Source organism: Protopterus annectens, chromosome 6.part0 (genome assembly GCF_019279795.1).
Source record: "Protopterus annectens isolate FY-2018-M chromosome 6.part0, PAN1.0, whole genome shotgun sequence".
NCBI lineage: Eukaryota > Metazoa > Chordata > Ceratodontiformes > Protopteridae > Protopterus > Protopterus annectens.
In genome coordinates this window covers 762,174,106-762,192,331 of record NC_056737.1, presented here as the reverse complement: position 1 = coordinate 762,192,331, position 18,226 = coordinate 762,174,106, and the positions used below count along the sequence as shown (strand labels likewise).

The following is an 18,226-nucleotide window of genomic DNA, read 5'->3' as shown; positions in this document are numbered from 1 at the left end:
ACCAGAAATGTCTTCTTAGAAGTGGTTTGGTAAAAATAAAAAAATTATGAACAATTATATTGGGAGGTAAAAATCTGTAATGACAACAATCATTTTCAGCAGCAGCTTTAAGCCCTAGCTACAAGTTAAAACAGAAAACCGTTTCCTCAGAAAAATGATACCTTGCAATGAATTCTTCTTCAGAAATTCAAAACTGGCTTTTTCTGTGCAAGTATTTGACAAGTGGTTAAGTGAAACACAAGCGTTGAGGGGGAAAAAAAATAACAACCGGTCCAAACTATCGACTTTAACTAAACCATGAAACTGTTTCTCACAGAAAAGTTATTTAACAAGGTGTTTCCCACAGGGAATCCTAAGCACATAAAAACAGAACAGCAGTAAACCATTTCTATGACAACATCCACAAATAGTTTTAAGAAAAGCCAGTAAACAATACATTTTCAAAGAAAGGTGACACGAATCACAAATCACCAAGAATATACTCAGTTAGGCACACTGGACACCAAGAAAATCCAAAAATCCACCAGACTGCAGAAGTAATATAAAATGAGCCCTTTAATAAATCCAACACACCAACAGATTTAGCACTTTCATTCCACAAGGGAACTTCTTCAGAATAACATACAAGGTCATGGAACATGGATATATTAAGACACAGCATAATTCTATTTTAAAACCCTTTTCTTCAGAGCTGGTAGAATAGAGTAATGTTCATTTAAGCCAGGGGCTGAGCAGGCACGAAACTTTAGCTGCCACATTAACTCACAATACTCTAAACTCGTTTCCCAGTCTCCCCCTCTTTCAAAGGGGTTTACCTGCTCCAACACCCAAAATTTGACCTTGCATGTTACATATTTTAATACATTAACACTTGACCACATTCTGTTTTCTGTTTTTGTATTTTACTTCTGTTGTCTGGCATAATTGCTGCTATACATTTTTTATAGAATCACTTGACTGCTTTCTTTAATCACTTGACTGGTTTTTGACCAATGGAGAATTGTCATTCTTAACTAGCTTGACTATTTAAGGATTGATTAATCAGTGCTGTGTTATTCTGAAGAAGTTCCCTTGTGGAATGAAAGTACTAAATCTGTTGGTGTGTCGTATTTATTAAAGGACTCATTTTATATTACTTCTGCAGTCTGGTGGATTTTTGGATTTTCTTGGCGACCAGTGTGCCTAACTGAGTATATTCTTGGTGACTTTTTGGGCTATAAGCAAAATAGACTGGAACAACGTAAATTTATTGATGCAAAGCTTTCAGGTAGAAACAACCCTTCTTCAGTGCAAGATAAATAAGTCCATTACAACTCTTAAATACATTTCAAAATCAATTATCCAATTAAACACAACCAATAAAAACAAAACATATTAAAAACCTAAAATGAGGAAAATATGTTCATATAAAACTGAATTATTTCAAACATAACATTCTATCTTTAAGTATGGGTTTTAAGGTGTTTAACCTGTTAATGCCAGGAAATACATCTGCTTGTAGCAGTGTAATCCATTCATATTCTTTTAACTCTAATTTGTTATTCAAACCACCGCCTCTAATAGATCTTTGGACAGAAGTCAATACTCTAAAAGGGAAGTCATGCATTTCACCATACTCAGTTATATGCTGTGCCAATGAATTAGTTAAAATATTCCTTCTTATATCCAATCTGTGTTCAATAATTCTATCTTTGAGACGTCTAATACTTCTTCCTACATAAAATACAGGACATATTTGGCACACAGCTAAATATATGATGTTACTAGAATTACAAGTGGCAGAACATTTTGAATAAAATTTTCTTTTACTGGTGGGATGAACACATTCTAATTCTTTATTAATGGATGTACAACAACAGCAACTGTAACAGGGAACAGTGCCCTTTTTAAAAATATGTTGATCATTGCAAACATTATTAAAGTCCTTGTAACAAAGTTTTTGTTTTAAGTTTTCACAGTTTCTGTAAGAAAAACTAGGTTTAATAGGCATGAGTTTTGATAGCTCTATAGCACTCCTTAGAACTTTTTGGGCTAACCTGCTGGACTGATGACTAGTATGTGCAAGCACAGGAAGGTGTTTACAGACTGCAGGAAAAAAAAGATGGTGCAGGATAATGCTTCCTTTACACTGGCAGGGTACTGGTGTCCCTGGGAAGGTGTAATCAGTCAAGTGTAGTCAATCTGGCCAAAGGGAATGGTAAAAAGCTCTGGAAGACTGATCATAAGTCGTGCTTTCACCTCAGAGATTCCTGAAGTGACTATTTTGCACACAAAGAACACTTCCCAGCTCCAGATCAGATAATCATGGACTGGTCAGTTCTTAATCTAATCCAGTAGAACTGATGGAACAATACTAAAAGACAGGATGTCAAACTTTCCAACAACTAATTTACTAGTGATAAGAGAGTTTCATGGTTTCACAAAGCAATGACCATACCAACCATTCTGATTCGGTTAGCTCGGTCAATAAGATGGACAATATTAAATCAGTACTGCATTACTACATTGCGGTGAGACCCTTGGCATCATTTCACAGCAACTCAGTAAGAAAATTTAATGGTGTTGGCATCAGTCCAAAACTGCAGATACAGTGTTGAAACTGAAAGAAAGAAGGCAGCAGCAGTTAGTGATCTAGTCTCAAAATGACAGTAAGTGGAGGTCTGCATGGTTTGGTATGGAGTCATGTCCTGTTTAATATGCCTGCATTAGCAATCACACCAAAACATGACAGTAAGATAAAACTGGTATAGTAGTAGTGACAGCTTTCAAAGGGATAGGGCATAAATAGCAGGTTAGGCAAACAGACAGGTGATGTGATTTAATACAAAAAGATGTAAAGCACTGCACTTGCATACAAAGAATTGAAGAGGGACTCATTCCTTGATGTATAGTTTCAGAAAATGTGGACCAAAAATATTTTTGGAAGTGGGGTTATACCCGTCACAAATTTAAATCATGTACTGCACTTTCACAGAATTGCAGCAAAAGCCAACAAAATGTCGACATGTACTGTAAGTGAAGTGATTTTAAAAGATGAATATATGTAAGACTGCATTTCTTTACACTGCTACTGAACTTTCATCAACAGTAAACACCTATGAAAATACAAAACACAAAGAACTAAAATGATTGTAAATGAATGACCAGCTTACATTTGAGATCACTTAAAAAAACAAAAACATTGCTTTTATGTGGGGGGGGGGGTCTTCATCCCCAACACCCCTGGAAATTAAATATACTAACTTCATGGTCACACAACTGCAAAGAAATAGAATAATTCCTAACATTATATTACAGTAGAACTGCATATACTTCGACCTCTGTAATCACAGATGGAATTTACCAAAAGCACTGATATGCGATAAATGCATGTCATGAAGAAATACATGGCAAACGTATACATTTTTCTTATTACATAAAGCAGTAGTAAGGCTATACCTAGAATATCATTCTAGTTGCCAAATATAGTAAGACAGAAACTGCCAGGATAGACAGAGTAAGATGTGAAGATGAACTTTGATGATAAACACGAGTGTTAGTAAAAAGAATGGTAGAAAGAGTATTTGTAATGGACAGTCTATCTACAGAGGGAGAAGGTAAGAACAGTACAGTTAACAGGGAAGAACAAAGAAGGTGCCATGGGGGTAAATGTCAGGGATTAGCTTCAGGGTACCCTTACAAAACATTTGCAACACAACCTGGGCAGTGACGCAAAGGAACTCATTAAGTGAACATCTGGTAAAATATGGTTCAGGTGAGTTCAAAAAGATTTGGGTCAAAAGCAAAATTAACTGGATCATAAGGTTGGAGGTGATTCCAGTTCACATGGGTTAACTCCAACACTCAAGGGCATGACACCACACACCTTTTGTTCTTTCTGCACCTCTGTATGTTATTTATTTAATTATTTGTTTAATTGACATTTGTTAACCGGGATGGTCCATCTGGGCAAAACCCTTTTTCAGTGGAGGCCCGGGGAGAAAATCTCCACAAAAAAAAAAATAAAATAAAGAACAGTAAGTATACAACGAGATAGAATAAAATGCAAATATTTGTAAATTTAACAATACAATATCAGTAGTAATAATAATATCATCAGCAGTAATAATAATATCATATAAGTAAGGAGTAAGAAGATAGAGAATATAATAAAGAAGGAAAAGAAAGGCAGTAGGAAGGAAGCAGAGTTAGAGTAGGGGAGGAGTTCAAGTTGGATGATTACAGAGACAAGACCAAGTACTATTAAAGATGCAGTTTCAGTGTTTTCTTAAATTCATGAACGTGGGAGATAATTCTCAAGGACAGAGGAAGTTTATTCCAATGGGGGGCAAGAGAAGAGCTGAATAGATACTGTTCAATAGATTTATTAGGTTTGTAAATTTGAAGTAGATGTTGATTAGAACTTGAGAGATTGGGGGGTGTAAAGAGAGAAGTGCTGAGAGACTAGGGTAGTTGTGGGGTTTAATTAGAATGGAATGAATAACTTGAAGTTGAGAAAGTAAGAGTTGGTTAGGAAACTCTAACCAGTTACGTGATTTCAGAGCTAGGCAATAGGTATGTTACTTATGTCATCAGAACGAGGGCAGACAGAATTATTTGTGCAAAATTAGTGGTCTGGCCAAAGATGACTTGTTTTTGGCAAATACAAGTTAACAGCATGTTCAGTGCAGTTAAATTATCTTGTATAATATAGTGTGATGCAACAGTGCTGTGAATTTTCAAGTCCAATGAATGTCTGTGGCTGAATAGTCAAATCTTTGTCATCTTATGTCTCTACTCACGGTAACATAACCCACTTTTTCACATGCACTGCTGCATTTAATGAACCCCAAAGCAGTGCATACAGGATAGAAAAGTAAAGGGGAAAGATAGAAAGAGAGGCAATGAGATGTGATGCTCAGTGAGAAACTGCTACGTGACTGGAAAATTCATATGCTGCCTATGCTACTCAAGAACTATCGTCTCATTTTTTGTATTATGCAACAGTACATTAGTATAGTAAATCTACTTTTATTGCAATAACCTCACCTTACAAGAGACTGTTCCATAAACTTGCCACATATCTATGAGACCTTGCTGGTCATACTGCATGGATTTAACCTGTTCTGTAACACCAACGAAGACCTGAGGTTTGCCTTTGTAACCAACAGGCTTCCATGCTGGCGGTTTCTGGATGGGGCTAGATGAGCCCATAGTCTGCATTATTGAACTTGAGACAATATTTACATATCCAAAGTTTGTATCTGTAGGGGTGCCAAATGGGCAAGCTTGAGCCAAAAATGCAGGAATCTGAGTACACTTGGTAGACAATTCGGTTTCATTTTTTTGACCAGAGATCAAAAATGTGATAAGTCCAGATAAAAGTGCAAATGCATGTGAGATTCCACGAATGCTAATAAGTGGAGGATGAGGTTTCAGTTGTTGTTCTACTAAAGAAAGGCACGCAAATATCAGTCCACTGTGCTGAATGGCAAGGACTGGCCACAGTGTCCCACCTTCAAGAAGAAGTTCATATACTGACGTTTTATTGATTCGAGAACAACTGTCTCTATATTCAAGAAAGTTCTTTTCAGCATCAGTCATTTCAAGTTCAGCAAGTAAAGCCTGAAGGAAGGGACCATCTTCTGGTACTGCTACATAGCACTCTTTGTTGAAGGATCTGGCTCGTTTTTCAACTGTAGGATATCGTCTAAAAGGGAAAAAAAAGACATGATTGCTCAAATGATGCAGTCTACACAATCTGAAAACAAAATATGAAAATCATATCTCTTATTATTCGTTCATTTTTCTTTTGCTTACATGCTTTTTTTTTCTAGCTGTTTTGTGATGCTCGAGGCTGAACACAGTTTCTGCAACAATCTCCCATATTTATCTTTTGATACATGTTGTTGCTACAACTTGGTGGTTAAGATAAGGAGCTGTGAATGGGTTACGTTATCTAAGCATGCCCAATAAAAAGTTTTCAGCTGTAACCCATGCATCTTTAAAGAAGACATTTAAGTGGACTGATAAGATTTGTGCTACACTTGACAAACAGCACTTATATGTACATTGGGCTTTTCAAAGGTAAAAATGAATAATAAAATAAGACTTCAAAGTTCCAGATTTACACAGTTTTGAAATGTTCGTGTAGGCATTTTCTGGACTACTCCAACATATCTAGTCAGGTCCAAGCTTTCCTAAGCACAAGGTGCATTACTCATAAAAAAATAAATAAATACACAAGACCACAATGCAAAATTCACAAGGAATATTATGCTTGTTTAAATAAGTAACTCGACGACACTTGAAGGCCTATAAATCACTAATGTGCACATTCTTCAGTAACTGCCATATCATATTTATGGTTTTAAGGGACCTGCAGCCTGGCCTGTACTCAATGGGCACAGGCAAGAAAAGTAACCCTGGAGAGTGCAATAGTCCACTTCCAAGAAGTGTATGAGTATGCAAATGCACACAGGCACACACACACTTCTACTGCAATTGTGAGGAGCCACACAAATGGCATAAGTACATGCAGACTTCATATAGAAGAAACTGAAGTGAACAATTTTTTTTAAACATCTTTAATTAAATCACAACTGAAACAATGACATAGGCACACATATAGTAATAGTAAAGAAAACAAACCATAGTTACACTTCTCATGATTTATTTTCATACAGGATACATTTATGTTTTATCACTATTCAATCCCACATTACATTAATTTCTCAATTCCTGCCTCCCCCTTAGGCCTCTTCCCTCCTCCTCCTCTTGAACTTTATTTACAATCCAATTAGATAACTGTTGCCAAAATTGTGAACCGACTCTAAATGGCAAAAAAAAATGTATTACCATATCCTTTGGGAAGTTATCTACTCCGAAGTACTATCACATTGATAAAATGGCCTTTAAGAGTTGATCCAGTTGTTCAACATTTTGGAATTTACGTGGACAGTGTCCTGACTTTCAATCAATGTAGCCACATTCATAAGAAAGTCCTATATTGCACACCTTATAAACAAAGGGTTTGTGACTAGATTTACAGATGTCATTGTTCTCCTTTACTCAGCCCTTATCAGGAAAATAGAGTATAATTCACACTTTGGCAAGTATATGTCAAGACACATGCCACAACTGGAACATCTACACAACTGCCTTAGTAAAAGGATGCAAAGCCTAAACAATAGGTCCTACAAGAACCGACTCAAAGCCCTGTCACTAAACCCTGTATCCTCCAGACTGCTAAGAGGTGACACCTACACCTGGAATACTAGGCATTCTCCGACCCAATACTGCAAGTCAAAAGGCATCAAAAATACTTGGTCTAAGGATTTAAACCTCTTCTGCAACATCAACAGAATGGTTTGGAGGGACAGGTATATCTTACAGAGGATACCGCTATCCTGGAAAAGACTTTACATCCACGTAAAACAAAGCTCATTTCTGTCAGAACATTTGCTCTTTGACTTGCCCTGCACTACTAATTGGACAGAGGTAGCACCTATGCTTTATATCATGAATGGGTCTCCTCAAATTACCTATGATATGATCTCAGTTATTCTTACTAGGGAAACTATATAATATTATTGACCATGGGATGGCTAAGCCAAATGTAATACCAAATGGGACAGGTTAATTCAAGCACCAAAAGGGAAATTGGCTAGGCTTAAAATGTCTCACGGGCAGCTAGCCTAGTACTTACCTATGAACCTATATATTGTTCACACAAATTCTACTCATTTCTAAGTAATTTGTAATTATTGTTATTTATGGGACTGCATAGCTGCTAAACTGATACAACACGTCTCCACCACTACTGTTCACAAAAAGAAAAATTTCGAGAGACATCACTCGATACCTGAATAAAACAGTGTATATTGTAAAGAATGACAGGGCCACTTCCAGAGTGTACATTAATAAAAGTGGTCCTTCCACAAATAGGGGAAGTGTGAATTTTGCATTTCCAGTGAATCTTGCAACTCCAGTGGATTCCTCCCTCTCAAACACTATGCCTAATATGGTCAATTCCAATTTTACCAGTCATTCTTCATCATCTCCAGTTGACACGAGATGACATCACAACTGAAAATATAGCCAGTCCTGTGACTGCTCCTACTAATCAGGCTAGCACTGACAATTTTTTTAGGTATGGGGGGAGAGGAAATGGAAGAGGCATAACTAGGACAATGTGAGGACATGGAAGAGGCCGAGGAAAACAACGAGGAAGGAGTAATTTTAATGGACAGTTCTTTTGAGACGGTTTCAACTGTTAGCTTGAACACTGAATTAATTCAAAAACAGGTTTCTAATACTCATTTAAATTTTTTAAGCACAGTACTTTTTTTCATCACCGCATAAACAGAAAATATGATCACTATGTTATTGGATACCAGACTATTTTCTGGGAAACTTAATTTAAAATTCATTTTAAATGATTTGTCTTAGAAAGATGTCTTCAAAATTTATGGCAATAGCAGAAAAAGTATTTTACACCCCCTCCATTATACAATGCTTTAAATGTTTTCAAGCTTGTGATAGAAATATTAGGGATTTATATAATAAACCTAGTGAACATAAGTGGTTTACTTTAACAAAAGAAGACTACTCAACATTATTGGAACTTAGAAATGATCATGACATCAGGATCATGACAGCTTATTAGGGGGGACAGGGATAGTAATTATGGAGCAGAACACTTGAGTACAAAAAAACTGAAGAATTTTGAATGCTCGATAATTGCTATAAGATCATTTCCAGACAGGAATTGGTTACCAGCTTTACAAATACAGATATATGTTTTTATTAGATCTGCTAGAACAAGCTTTGATTTCCTTACAAGAGTACAAGTTTATGTTTGTGAAAAACCCTAGTGTAGGGAAATTGTTCAGAATTCCAAAAATTCATAAAAATGTAGAGAATCTCCCTTTTAGACATAGTGTTTTTACAGCGTATAAAAAAAGGAGTACACCTCTGAATATACTGATAACTACCGAATCCTACTGTACAAACCACTAAGTTCTATTTATAAGAATCATGGTTATTTGAACGAAATGTCTTCACTTCATGTTACTGCTCAAGATAATTTTATTGATAACCTTAGATAAAAAATCTTTATATACAAACATTATTCATGACAAAGGGGTTGGAATTGGTTAGGCATTATCTTAGCAAATACACCTTTTTAATAATCGAAAAATCAACACTATTTGTGGAATAAACAAACTTGGTATTAAACAAATTTTTTTCAGTCTTAATAACAAAATTTATCATCAGTTAAAAGGCATTGGTATGGGAGCCAAGATGGCCCCAGCATATGCTCATTTGGTCTTGAGCACTTGGGAAGAGTTCTTAACGAAACTTGATGGCTTCAAGAATACTAAATTAAATAAGCAATATACTGACAATATGTTTTTTAATTTGGCAAGGTTCTGAGGATGAACGAGACAAGTTCATCCTCAATATACAAAATATTGTTTTTAATTTTTTTTTAATTTACTATTGGGGGAAAGGGAGCAAAGTTCAATTTTTAGATGTGGAATTAACATTAGATAAAGACAAAGCTCAATTCCATTCCAATATAGGAAACAGACATTCAGAAATAATTATTTAAATTTCAGCAGCCAGCATCCTTATTATATGAAATGGAATGTCATTAAGGGACAACATATTAGACTTGCAAGGATTATCAGCGATGGCAATGTTTTTCAAAATGAATGTTTAAAACTTAAACCCATTGTTTTTAGATAGAAATTACCATATTTTTTGTTAATCAAGTTTGGGAAGAAGTCAATGATTCTAGATATAACACATTTTTTTTCCCATTTTAAAGTTTGGCTTTGTTAAAGTACCTAATATGGATTTTGGTCATAGTTTCCCCTGCCAATTAGTCATAATATGGGTGCCATCATTATGCTAATTGGCTTATTACACAAGGTTATAAAGAATTAGCGGATATCTTAAGTTACAGTCTGAAATTTTGTTTTTTTTTTAAAAAAAAGAACCCTGAAAACTTTCTTTGAAGCCAATGTTAGTAGTAGGGCAAGCCAGTTGACAGTGGCAGAAAATAATGGGCTTATAGGAATGCATTTTTGTGGCAAATGTAGAGTTTGTGATCATGTATTTGTCTGCAAACAATATTTAAACACTGTAAATTTGTATTACATGTTAAAGGTAATTTTAATTGTCATTCTAGCAATTTAGTTTATTTAGGTGTGTGCATCGGGTGTTCATGTTTTGAAGTAGGCAAAACCACAAGACATTTGAGTGATCATACAAAGAACATTTAAATGCTATTAAAAATCTTGATGTGAAAAATGCATTAGCAAAGCAAAGGAGTTCCTGCCCTGTTTTTGCAGGGTATAAAGTTTCAGTTTTGGAACAGGTTCCAGGGGATGTCAATTCCCTTTCAGGATCCGGAGAGTTAAAATGGCAGCTTTTTAAACTCCGATGCTCCCCCTGGGATGAATGGCAATACAAATATTAAATGTGTGATATGATGGTTGAGATAGGAAGTGATGTCATTTTTTATTTAAAATTGGATGAATGTTTTTCAAATGTCTTTATATACCATTGGCTTGTACTTTGTTATGTTTCAGAGGAAGTTTTATTAAAAACAGAATGAAAACGCTAATTTTGGATGTGATTCTTTGGTATAGCTCTCACAGTTCAAGAAGTTTTTTTTTTTTTTTTTTTGGTTTCTATGTAATTTGCTCCTTCTCTTCTCAAAACATCCTACCTCATTTACAAAATTTAGTCCCTCAGTTACAGATGGTTTAGATTTTGATTGCCACTTTCTAGCAATTGTTTTTTTTTTCTATAACCAAATGCAATAAAGTTAGTAAATGTTTAATATGTCTAGGTAATTCAACAATAACAATTTCCTTAGTTACAGCCATTTGCTCCCCCAACATTTCTGACAAAGTACTCTATAGTGAGTTTTTTTTTAAAACTTGCCAACTCTTTATACTAACAAAAACATGTTATGAATTAAACCAACAAAATGTCCTTTACTGGATTATTCAACTACAAAATAAGATCAGCTGCAAATGAAGCTAACTCTTCTTGATTACCATACTATTTTATATCACTGAATTTGTGAGTCTGTTAATTTTTGTCAATGGCTACAAACATAAAGCAAAAGGAAAAGATGATCTCTCTGTCTTATTCCCTTTTTCAAACATAGCTGGTCAGAGAGGAACTCTCCCACCTTAATTCTTGCCTGACCCTTCATATATCCTTGTAAATAACTATTAATTGTTCTACTCACAAAGTCCCAGCTGACTCCATCGAATGCTTTCTCTACAAAGGTCAGACAACCTTGCAGGTATTTTCTTATCCTGTTTCCATCTGGATCACCATTATTCTATTAATACTGTCAGATGTTGATCTACATATAATAACTTTGGCAAAACCTCTGACATTCCTGTAGCCAGTATACATTCCTTTAGCCAGTAGACACATAATCACTTTATAAGCATGGTTTACAATTGAAATGAGTATACATATAAAGCTGGGCCTGATGGGCCTTTACCCTCTTTGGTTAACATAGCCACCAAAACAAAACCTTCCGTATCTTTCTCTCTTTCTTCCCTCCCAACATCCAACTTTCCACAGACATGCACTCCATTCCAGAAGATTTCCCTGTTGATTGACTATACATCCCTGTATTTACCTAATCCCTTCCCATCTTCACTATTAATTGCGGAGCTTCATCTTCCTTTGAACCATGACATAATTACATTTTCCATAAATATTTCCATTTGTGCTTTTCCTGATTTCCTAATTCCTCTGCTTTATACAAATTTTACAAAGATTTCCAAAAATATCTGCAATACCTTTATAGGATCTCCAGTTATTTTTCTTGTCATAGGCTCCCTAATTTTGGCAACAGCTCTTTCTACTTTCTATACCCTAAATTGTTATAGCAAAAATTTCTGTGTTCTGGATTTCTATCAAAAATAAGCTGCTTAACAACAGCCTTTAAAAACTCATACATATTATGCAAATACTCTTATTTTCCCTTTAGCAATGTTCCTCTTCTTGTTTTGTGAGATTCCCTTTATTCTGCAATACTTTAAATGCTTGTCAACCTTTCTTAATAAATCCTATTATTTCTTTCCCATATCTTTTCCTATTATTTCTTTCCCATACCTTTTTCTTTCTTAATTCTACCCTGTTTTTGAAATTCATGTTTATTTTATTCTACTCACTAGCTATTTCTTCTGAAGAAATTACTGTCTTCCTTAACTCATAAATCATTTCCACTTCCCATTCCATAAAATTCCTCTTTTTTAAGAGAGGAGTAGGAAAAGTGCTAGCATCTCATTTTTACTTTATTAACCTGCATATTTATCTTATAAGTGCACAATCTCAAATACTTACTGGATCTGTGCGAAAGTTCTGAATAAAATACACATGATCCTGAGAAATATAACTGATAATCTAGTCCAGTTATTGTACATTGGGGAATAATATGTAAATTCCATCCGAGTTCCTACTACTGAATTCACATTTTCCATACAAAATATTCTCATATATTTCTTCAGGAATCTACCCTCTTTATTATATTTTCCATTCTGTGTCCCCCCACCCCGGATACATCTTCACTATTGCAAATCAAGTTCCAGTCCCCACCCACAAAAATTCCTTGCTGAAAGCTTAATATTTCTCCACATCTCAACAAACTGCAAAACAGCATTTTTTTATGGAATACAAATACATGCCAGTATAGTGTTATGCCTCCTTACTACCACAAATCTCCTATTACTGTCCCCACCTCTATTATCACTGTTAGAATCCCAGTATTATTATTCCTCTTTTCTTTTGCCCCCGATATTTTGCTGAATGTCCATCCTGAATCCTTTACTTAGCAAATTCACATACTCATTCTATTCAGATGAGTCTCCTGCAGCATTACTATTCGCACCCCAAATTCCTTAATACAAATTAATACTTTGTGTCTTGTGTACACCTGTAAAACCACTTACATTCCACAATAATATGGACAGAGTAGCCATTATGACAGTTGTGATAGAAAGCTATTACTCCCACCACCATTGCCAGATGTGGACATAGTGGTCACAATCCAAGAGCTGTTAACTGAACAAGAGGACAATAGTTTGTTTTCTAATGCACAGGTGGTCACATACAATTCTTCCTCAAAAATGGTGAAAGATATTGTTAGGAACAACTGGAATATTCTGAAAGTGAATGAGGAAATGTTTAACATTTTAGGGGATACACCCAGATTTGTTTTTAAGACAGGTAGGAATTTTAAACACTTATTAGAACAACTCAAAATCCATCCTACAGGTGACCACATTAAAGGCACTAGAAAATGTGGTAGTTGTGGACAGTATTCACACATTCTAGATAAAGAATGTGTACACTTAGATGGGTTTCTTTACAACATTCCCTTAGCACATGGCAACTGTGCTTCCAAAGGAGTAGTTTATATACACTGTGTGAAGGACGATCCAATAATTATACTGGCGAACTGAATGACATTTTAGGAAAAGAATTTAAGAGCATTTTTACTCTACTTTAAAGAGAAAATAATAGTTGTGTAAAGTCTTACTATAACTATAGATGTCCTTCTCTTCCATGTTGCAGTATTCATTTGGTGTGGGATTTTCTGCCTAAGGCAATCTGACTTTGGCTCCTATACAAAAGCTTTTGCCTGGCTGCTGTAGGTGCGTGGGATGTCACATGTAGGGCCATAAACCAGGGACCATAAATGTGATGTTGGCATGCACAGACCTCAGAACTTGAAGCCCACAGGAGTGGCCTGTCAGAGGAAGATGTCAACAAAAGTAGCAAATGCCACTGTAAGGCTGGTCAGATAAGCCTTAGGGGGTGGAAGCAGTGGCCAGAGGCCAGACCCTGTAGTAAGAGAAGAATAGGGGATATGCAGGGTGGGAAGGAATACTGCAACATGGAAGAGAAGGACATCTATGGTTATGGTAAGATTTTACACAACTATTCTATGTCCTTCTATTCCAATGTTGCAGTATTCTTTTGGTGTGGGGAAAGTACCACAGCTTAGGAGGAGAAATGGGAGGAGGTAGAGGTAGAGGATTCCAGGAATCCTTGCAGGATTGCTCTAGCAAACCCTGCCTTGGAGAGTTGGTCTAGTTTGTAGTGTTTGGTGAAGGTGTGAACTGTAGACCAGGTAGCTGCTTCCAGAATGGAAGCTGTGTCCAGGCCTTTGAGAAAGAGCTTGGAGGTAGCTATTGCCCTGGTGGAGTGAACTCTTACACCATGAGGTAAGACCTTGCAATGGTGTGAATAACAAAAAATAATAGATTTCGTAATCCAACAGGAAATGGTTTGTTTGGAGACTGCCTTGCTCAGAGCCCTGGGGTGAAAGGAGATAAAGAGTTGGTCAAATTTCCTGAAGGACACAGTCTTGTCTAAGCAGAATCTCATAGGTTCATAGGTAGGTACTGGGCTATTGGCCCAAGGGCCCACGTAAGCCTAGCCAACAAGGTTCCATGACTTAAGCCACCCAAGAAAGTTATTTTCCTGTGCCACTGTCGAGCAGAGACACAGAAGTGATCCCCGGGGTGTATTTCCTATTTCCCATCCACTCAAGATTTTTCTTGAAGAATGCTAATGAAGAACTTTGCTTGACATAGATGGGTAGCTTGTTCCAAGGTATAGGAAGTCTCTGGGACAGGAATCTATCCCTCCAGCGTGTCCTGTTTATTGTGGTGACAAGGTTTAGGTCCCTAGAGCATGTAGCTCGGAGGGATTGGAATTTCTTTAGGTGTAGTATGTCCAACAGCTCTGGGTTTGACATAGCTTTATATGTTAGGCAGAGATCACCTTGGAGTAGGCGATATGCTATGGAGTAAAGCTAGAGTTTTTTGAGGTGGTCAGTGTAGGGCATTTGTTCCCTGTCTATGTGTATCCAGGGAATGAAGGATTCTCTCTGCATTGTTGCTTGGAGTTGGGAAGAAGGTGGGTAAGTGGATGGACTGGTTTAGAGGGTCCCTATTAGATGACCGAAGACGCATTAGATAGAATGTGTCTTGGTCGACCTTAAAACAACGAAAAGGCAAAATAGCGAAGCGGCTTTTAAGCGCTTTCCCAGGGAAAGAATGTGCTTGGTCACTTCCATTACTTTGCTGTTTTCGGCATTGTAGTGCAATCTCGGAGTTGGTATATTGAAGTAGGGGAGGTGTGGGGGCACAGCCCCCCACTTTATGTATAGTCTTTCAATTTTTTTTTTTTTGGAACAGCGATTTTTTTTCCTTGAGGGGGAAAAAAAAAAAAAAAAACGCTATTCTGAGCTTTCAAGATTGTAAACTTTCACTTACATGGGGTCGATTATTCATTGCTCACTTTTTTATGCATTCATTGATATAATATAGACCCAGTTTAGAGATAGTTCATTTACTACTTTGGGCAGAAAGGTAACTCTGTCATTACGGAAGGAAGGTGGTGTAAGGAGGGCAGACCATGAGGGCCTGTAGTTCTGACACTCTTCTAGCAGAAGAAATGGCCACTAAATGAATGGTTTTCCAAGTGCACATTTGTGACGAGGTCAAGTTAGTCGGCTCAAAAGGCGGTAAGGTGAGGTTTTTCTAACACAAATTTGAGGTCCCAGGGAGGAGGAATGGGTTTTCTAGGTGGTCTAATATGAAGGACCCTCTCAGGAAAGTTTAACATCCAGCCTGGCAAGCAGGGGTGGCTGTAAGGGTAGGCAGACTAAAGTGGCTGAAAGGTGGACTTTAACAGAGGAGTAAGTTAGTTCAGCCTTACTGAGATCACAAACATAGCTAAGGACTAGGGAAGGGTCTGCCTGCACTGGGTCCCTGCCCTTAAGAAGGCATCATTTTGAGAATCTTTCCCATTTCCATAGGTATGTCTTTCTAGTAGTTGGTTGCCTGGCCTCCCTCAGGATTGAAAGCACATCCTCAGAGTAGAGCTGTCTGTAAGGGATTAGAAATTGATCACTCAAAGTGTTAGGTTGGCATTTGCAGGTGAGGGTGAATAAGAGATCCCTTTGCTGAGATAGTAGGTCCACCTTGTGGGTTAACTTGTGGTGATTGCCCTTGGCTAAAGAGTGTAGTAGGGGGAACCAGTGTTGCCTTGGCCAGTAGGGAGTCACCAGCAAGATTTTTGATTGGTCCTTCTTGATTTTCAGAAGGAAGGATCTTTTGTATCAGTGGGAAGGGGGGGACACATAAAGGAACATCCCCTTCCAAGGAAAGCTGAAGGTATTCACTCTCCAGGCTGATGGAGTCTGATCCCTGCTTCAGAATTTGCTTAGTTGTCTGTTCTGGGGAGGAGGCAAACGGATCTACTTGAGGTGTGCCCAACCGGTGGACTATGTCTAGAAAGGTTTCCCTGTTTAGCATCCATTCGTGAAGGTGAGAGGATGTTCTGCTGAGCAAGTCTGCTTGTTTGTTTTCCTGAGAGGGGATGTAAGAGGGCTGCAGGAAGAGACTGCATTGGGTGGCTAGCTCCCAAATCTGTAGAGTTATCCTGCATAAGAGGTAGGCTTTTGTCCCTCCCCATTTGTTCAGGTACTACATGACTGCGGTGTTGTCTGTAAGAATGTGAAGAAGGCCTGGTTGAAGGATGGGAAGGAAGGCCTGAAGGGCCAGCAAGACTGTAGTCATCTCCCTGACGTTGATGTGTTTTTTTTTGAAGGGCAAGGGTCCAAGATTCTTGAACTTTAGTCACTCCCCACCCTAGATCTGATGCATCTGTGTGCATGGATTGTGTAGGGGAGTAAGCTGTAGGGGGATGCCTTGGTTGCGGAGGATTTTTGGATCCACCACCTCAATTCTGACTTTAGACAGGCCAGAAGGGTGATCTGTTTGTCTAGGGAGTGTTGGTGCTGAGACCATACATTCTTTAAAGTACCACTGATATTTTCTCATGTGCAACCTGGCTAGAGGGAGCATAGGAATCGTGACTGCCATGAGTCCCAGAACTTGTAGGAACTGCCTTGTGGAAAGGTGGGATACCCCCAGAAGGTCTTGGAAGTGAGCTGAGAAGAGAGAGACTGCACTTTGTCCTGTGGGAGGTAGGATCTCATTAAATCTGATCTGATCCTGCATCCCAGGAAAACTTAGTCCTGCTGTGGGTAGAGAGAGGATTTTGGAAGGTTTAGGATGAACCCCAAGTTGTGCAGGATGGTCATGGTGAATTTTAGGTGACTTAGGAGCATGGTTTCTGATTCCACTAGAAGGAAGATGTCATCCAGATAAGGTTATATTTGGATGCCCTTGGTTCGGCAAAATGGAATGACAGGAGCCAGACATTTTGTGAACACTCTTGGAGCAGTAGATAAGCCAAAGGGCAAAGCTGTATATTGAAAATGTGAGGAAATGCCACTAAATCTCAGGAATTTTCTGTGGGAGGGCATGATAGGTATGTGGAGAAAAGCTTCCTTTAAGTCCAGAGTGACCATAAATGTCTGGAGTGATATCAGGGGCAGGAGAGTTTGCAGAGAGATCATCCTGAAGGATGGGACCTTTAGGAACTGATTTTAGGTAGGATAGGTCTAGTATGGTTCTCCAGGGACCATCCTTTTTTGAGACTAGGAATAAACAAGAATAGAATCCTTTTCCTTCCTGGCCCACAGGGACTGGTTCTATAGTTCCTAGGGAGAGGAGCTCCTGCAAAATGTGGGAATAGGTGGAGCTGGATTTTTGGTGGGAAGGGAATGTTTTTTGGCCTTAGTATTTCCTTCCAAGATAGGACGTATCCTCTTGCAATGATGGAAAGGGCCCATTGGTCTGAGATGATGGTTTTCCAAAAGAGGAGGCAGTGGGGTAGGCAGGCAGACAAGGGAAGGTGGGCAAAGCAGTCACGCTGATGTGGGAAAAAGGAAAATGTGTCTGTTGGGAAAAGGGCTGTTTGGAGGGTGGATGGTTGTAAGTTGGTCTAGAATAAGTCTGTCTCCTAGATCCTCTTCTCGGTCTGGAGGAGGAGAGATGAGAAGTGGAAGGCATCCTCCTGACAAAGGAAGTTTTTGCAGGATAATTCCTGTAGTACTTAGGGAAGGGGGACACCAGCAAATGATTGATGTCTTGCAGCTAGCTCTTTGCTTTTCTCTTGCAAGTTTTTGAATAGCTCAGCTGAATTTTTGCCAAAAAGTAGATTGTGGTCCAGTGGAGTATCCATAATTTTGGATTTGAAATCCTCTGGAAGAGGGTGTAGGCATAGCCAAGAATATCTGCGTAGGGCAGATGAAGAAGCTGCAGACCTGGCCGAGGCTTCTGCT

At 37.9% G+C, this 18,226-nt stretch overlaps 1 protein-coding gene across 3 annotated transcripts in view; it reads right to left on the bottom strand.

The window, feature by feature from the left end:
- AP5M1 (adaptor related protein complex 5 subunit mu 1) overlaps positions 1-18,226 on the bottom strand; it is an 857,482-nt gene that overhangs the window by 760,836 nt on the left and 78,420 nt on the right. For all 3 annotated transcript variants that reach the window (XM_044074440.1, XM_044074442.1, XM_044074441.1), the window contains one exon: positions 5,029-5,689. In XM_044074440.1, coding sequence (XP_043930375.1) covers positions 5,029-5,689 — 661 coding nt within the window. The remainder of the gene's footprint in view (positions 1-5,028; positions 5,690-18,226) is intronic.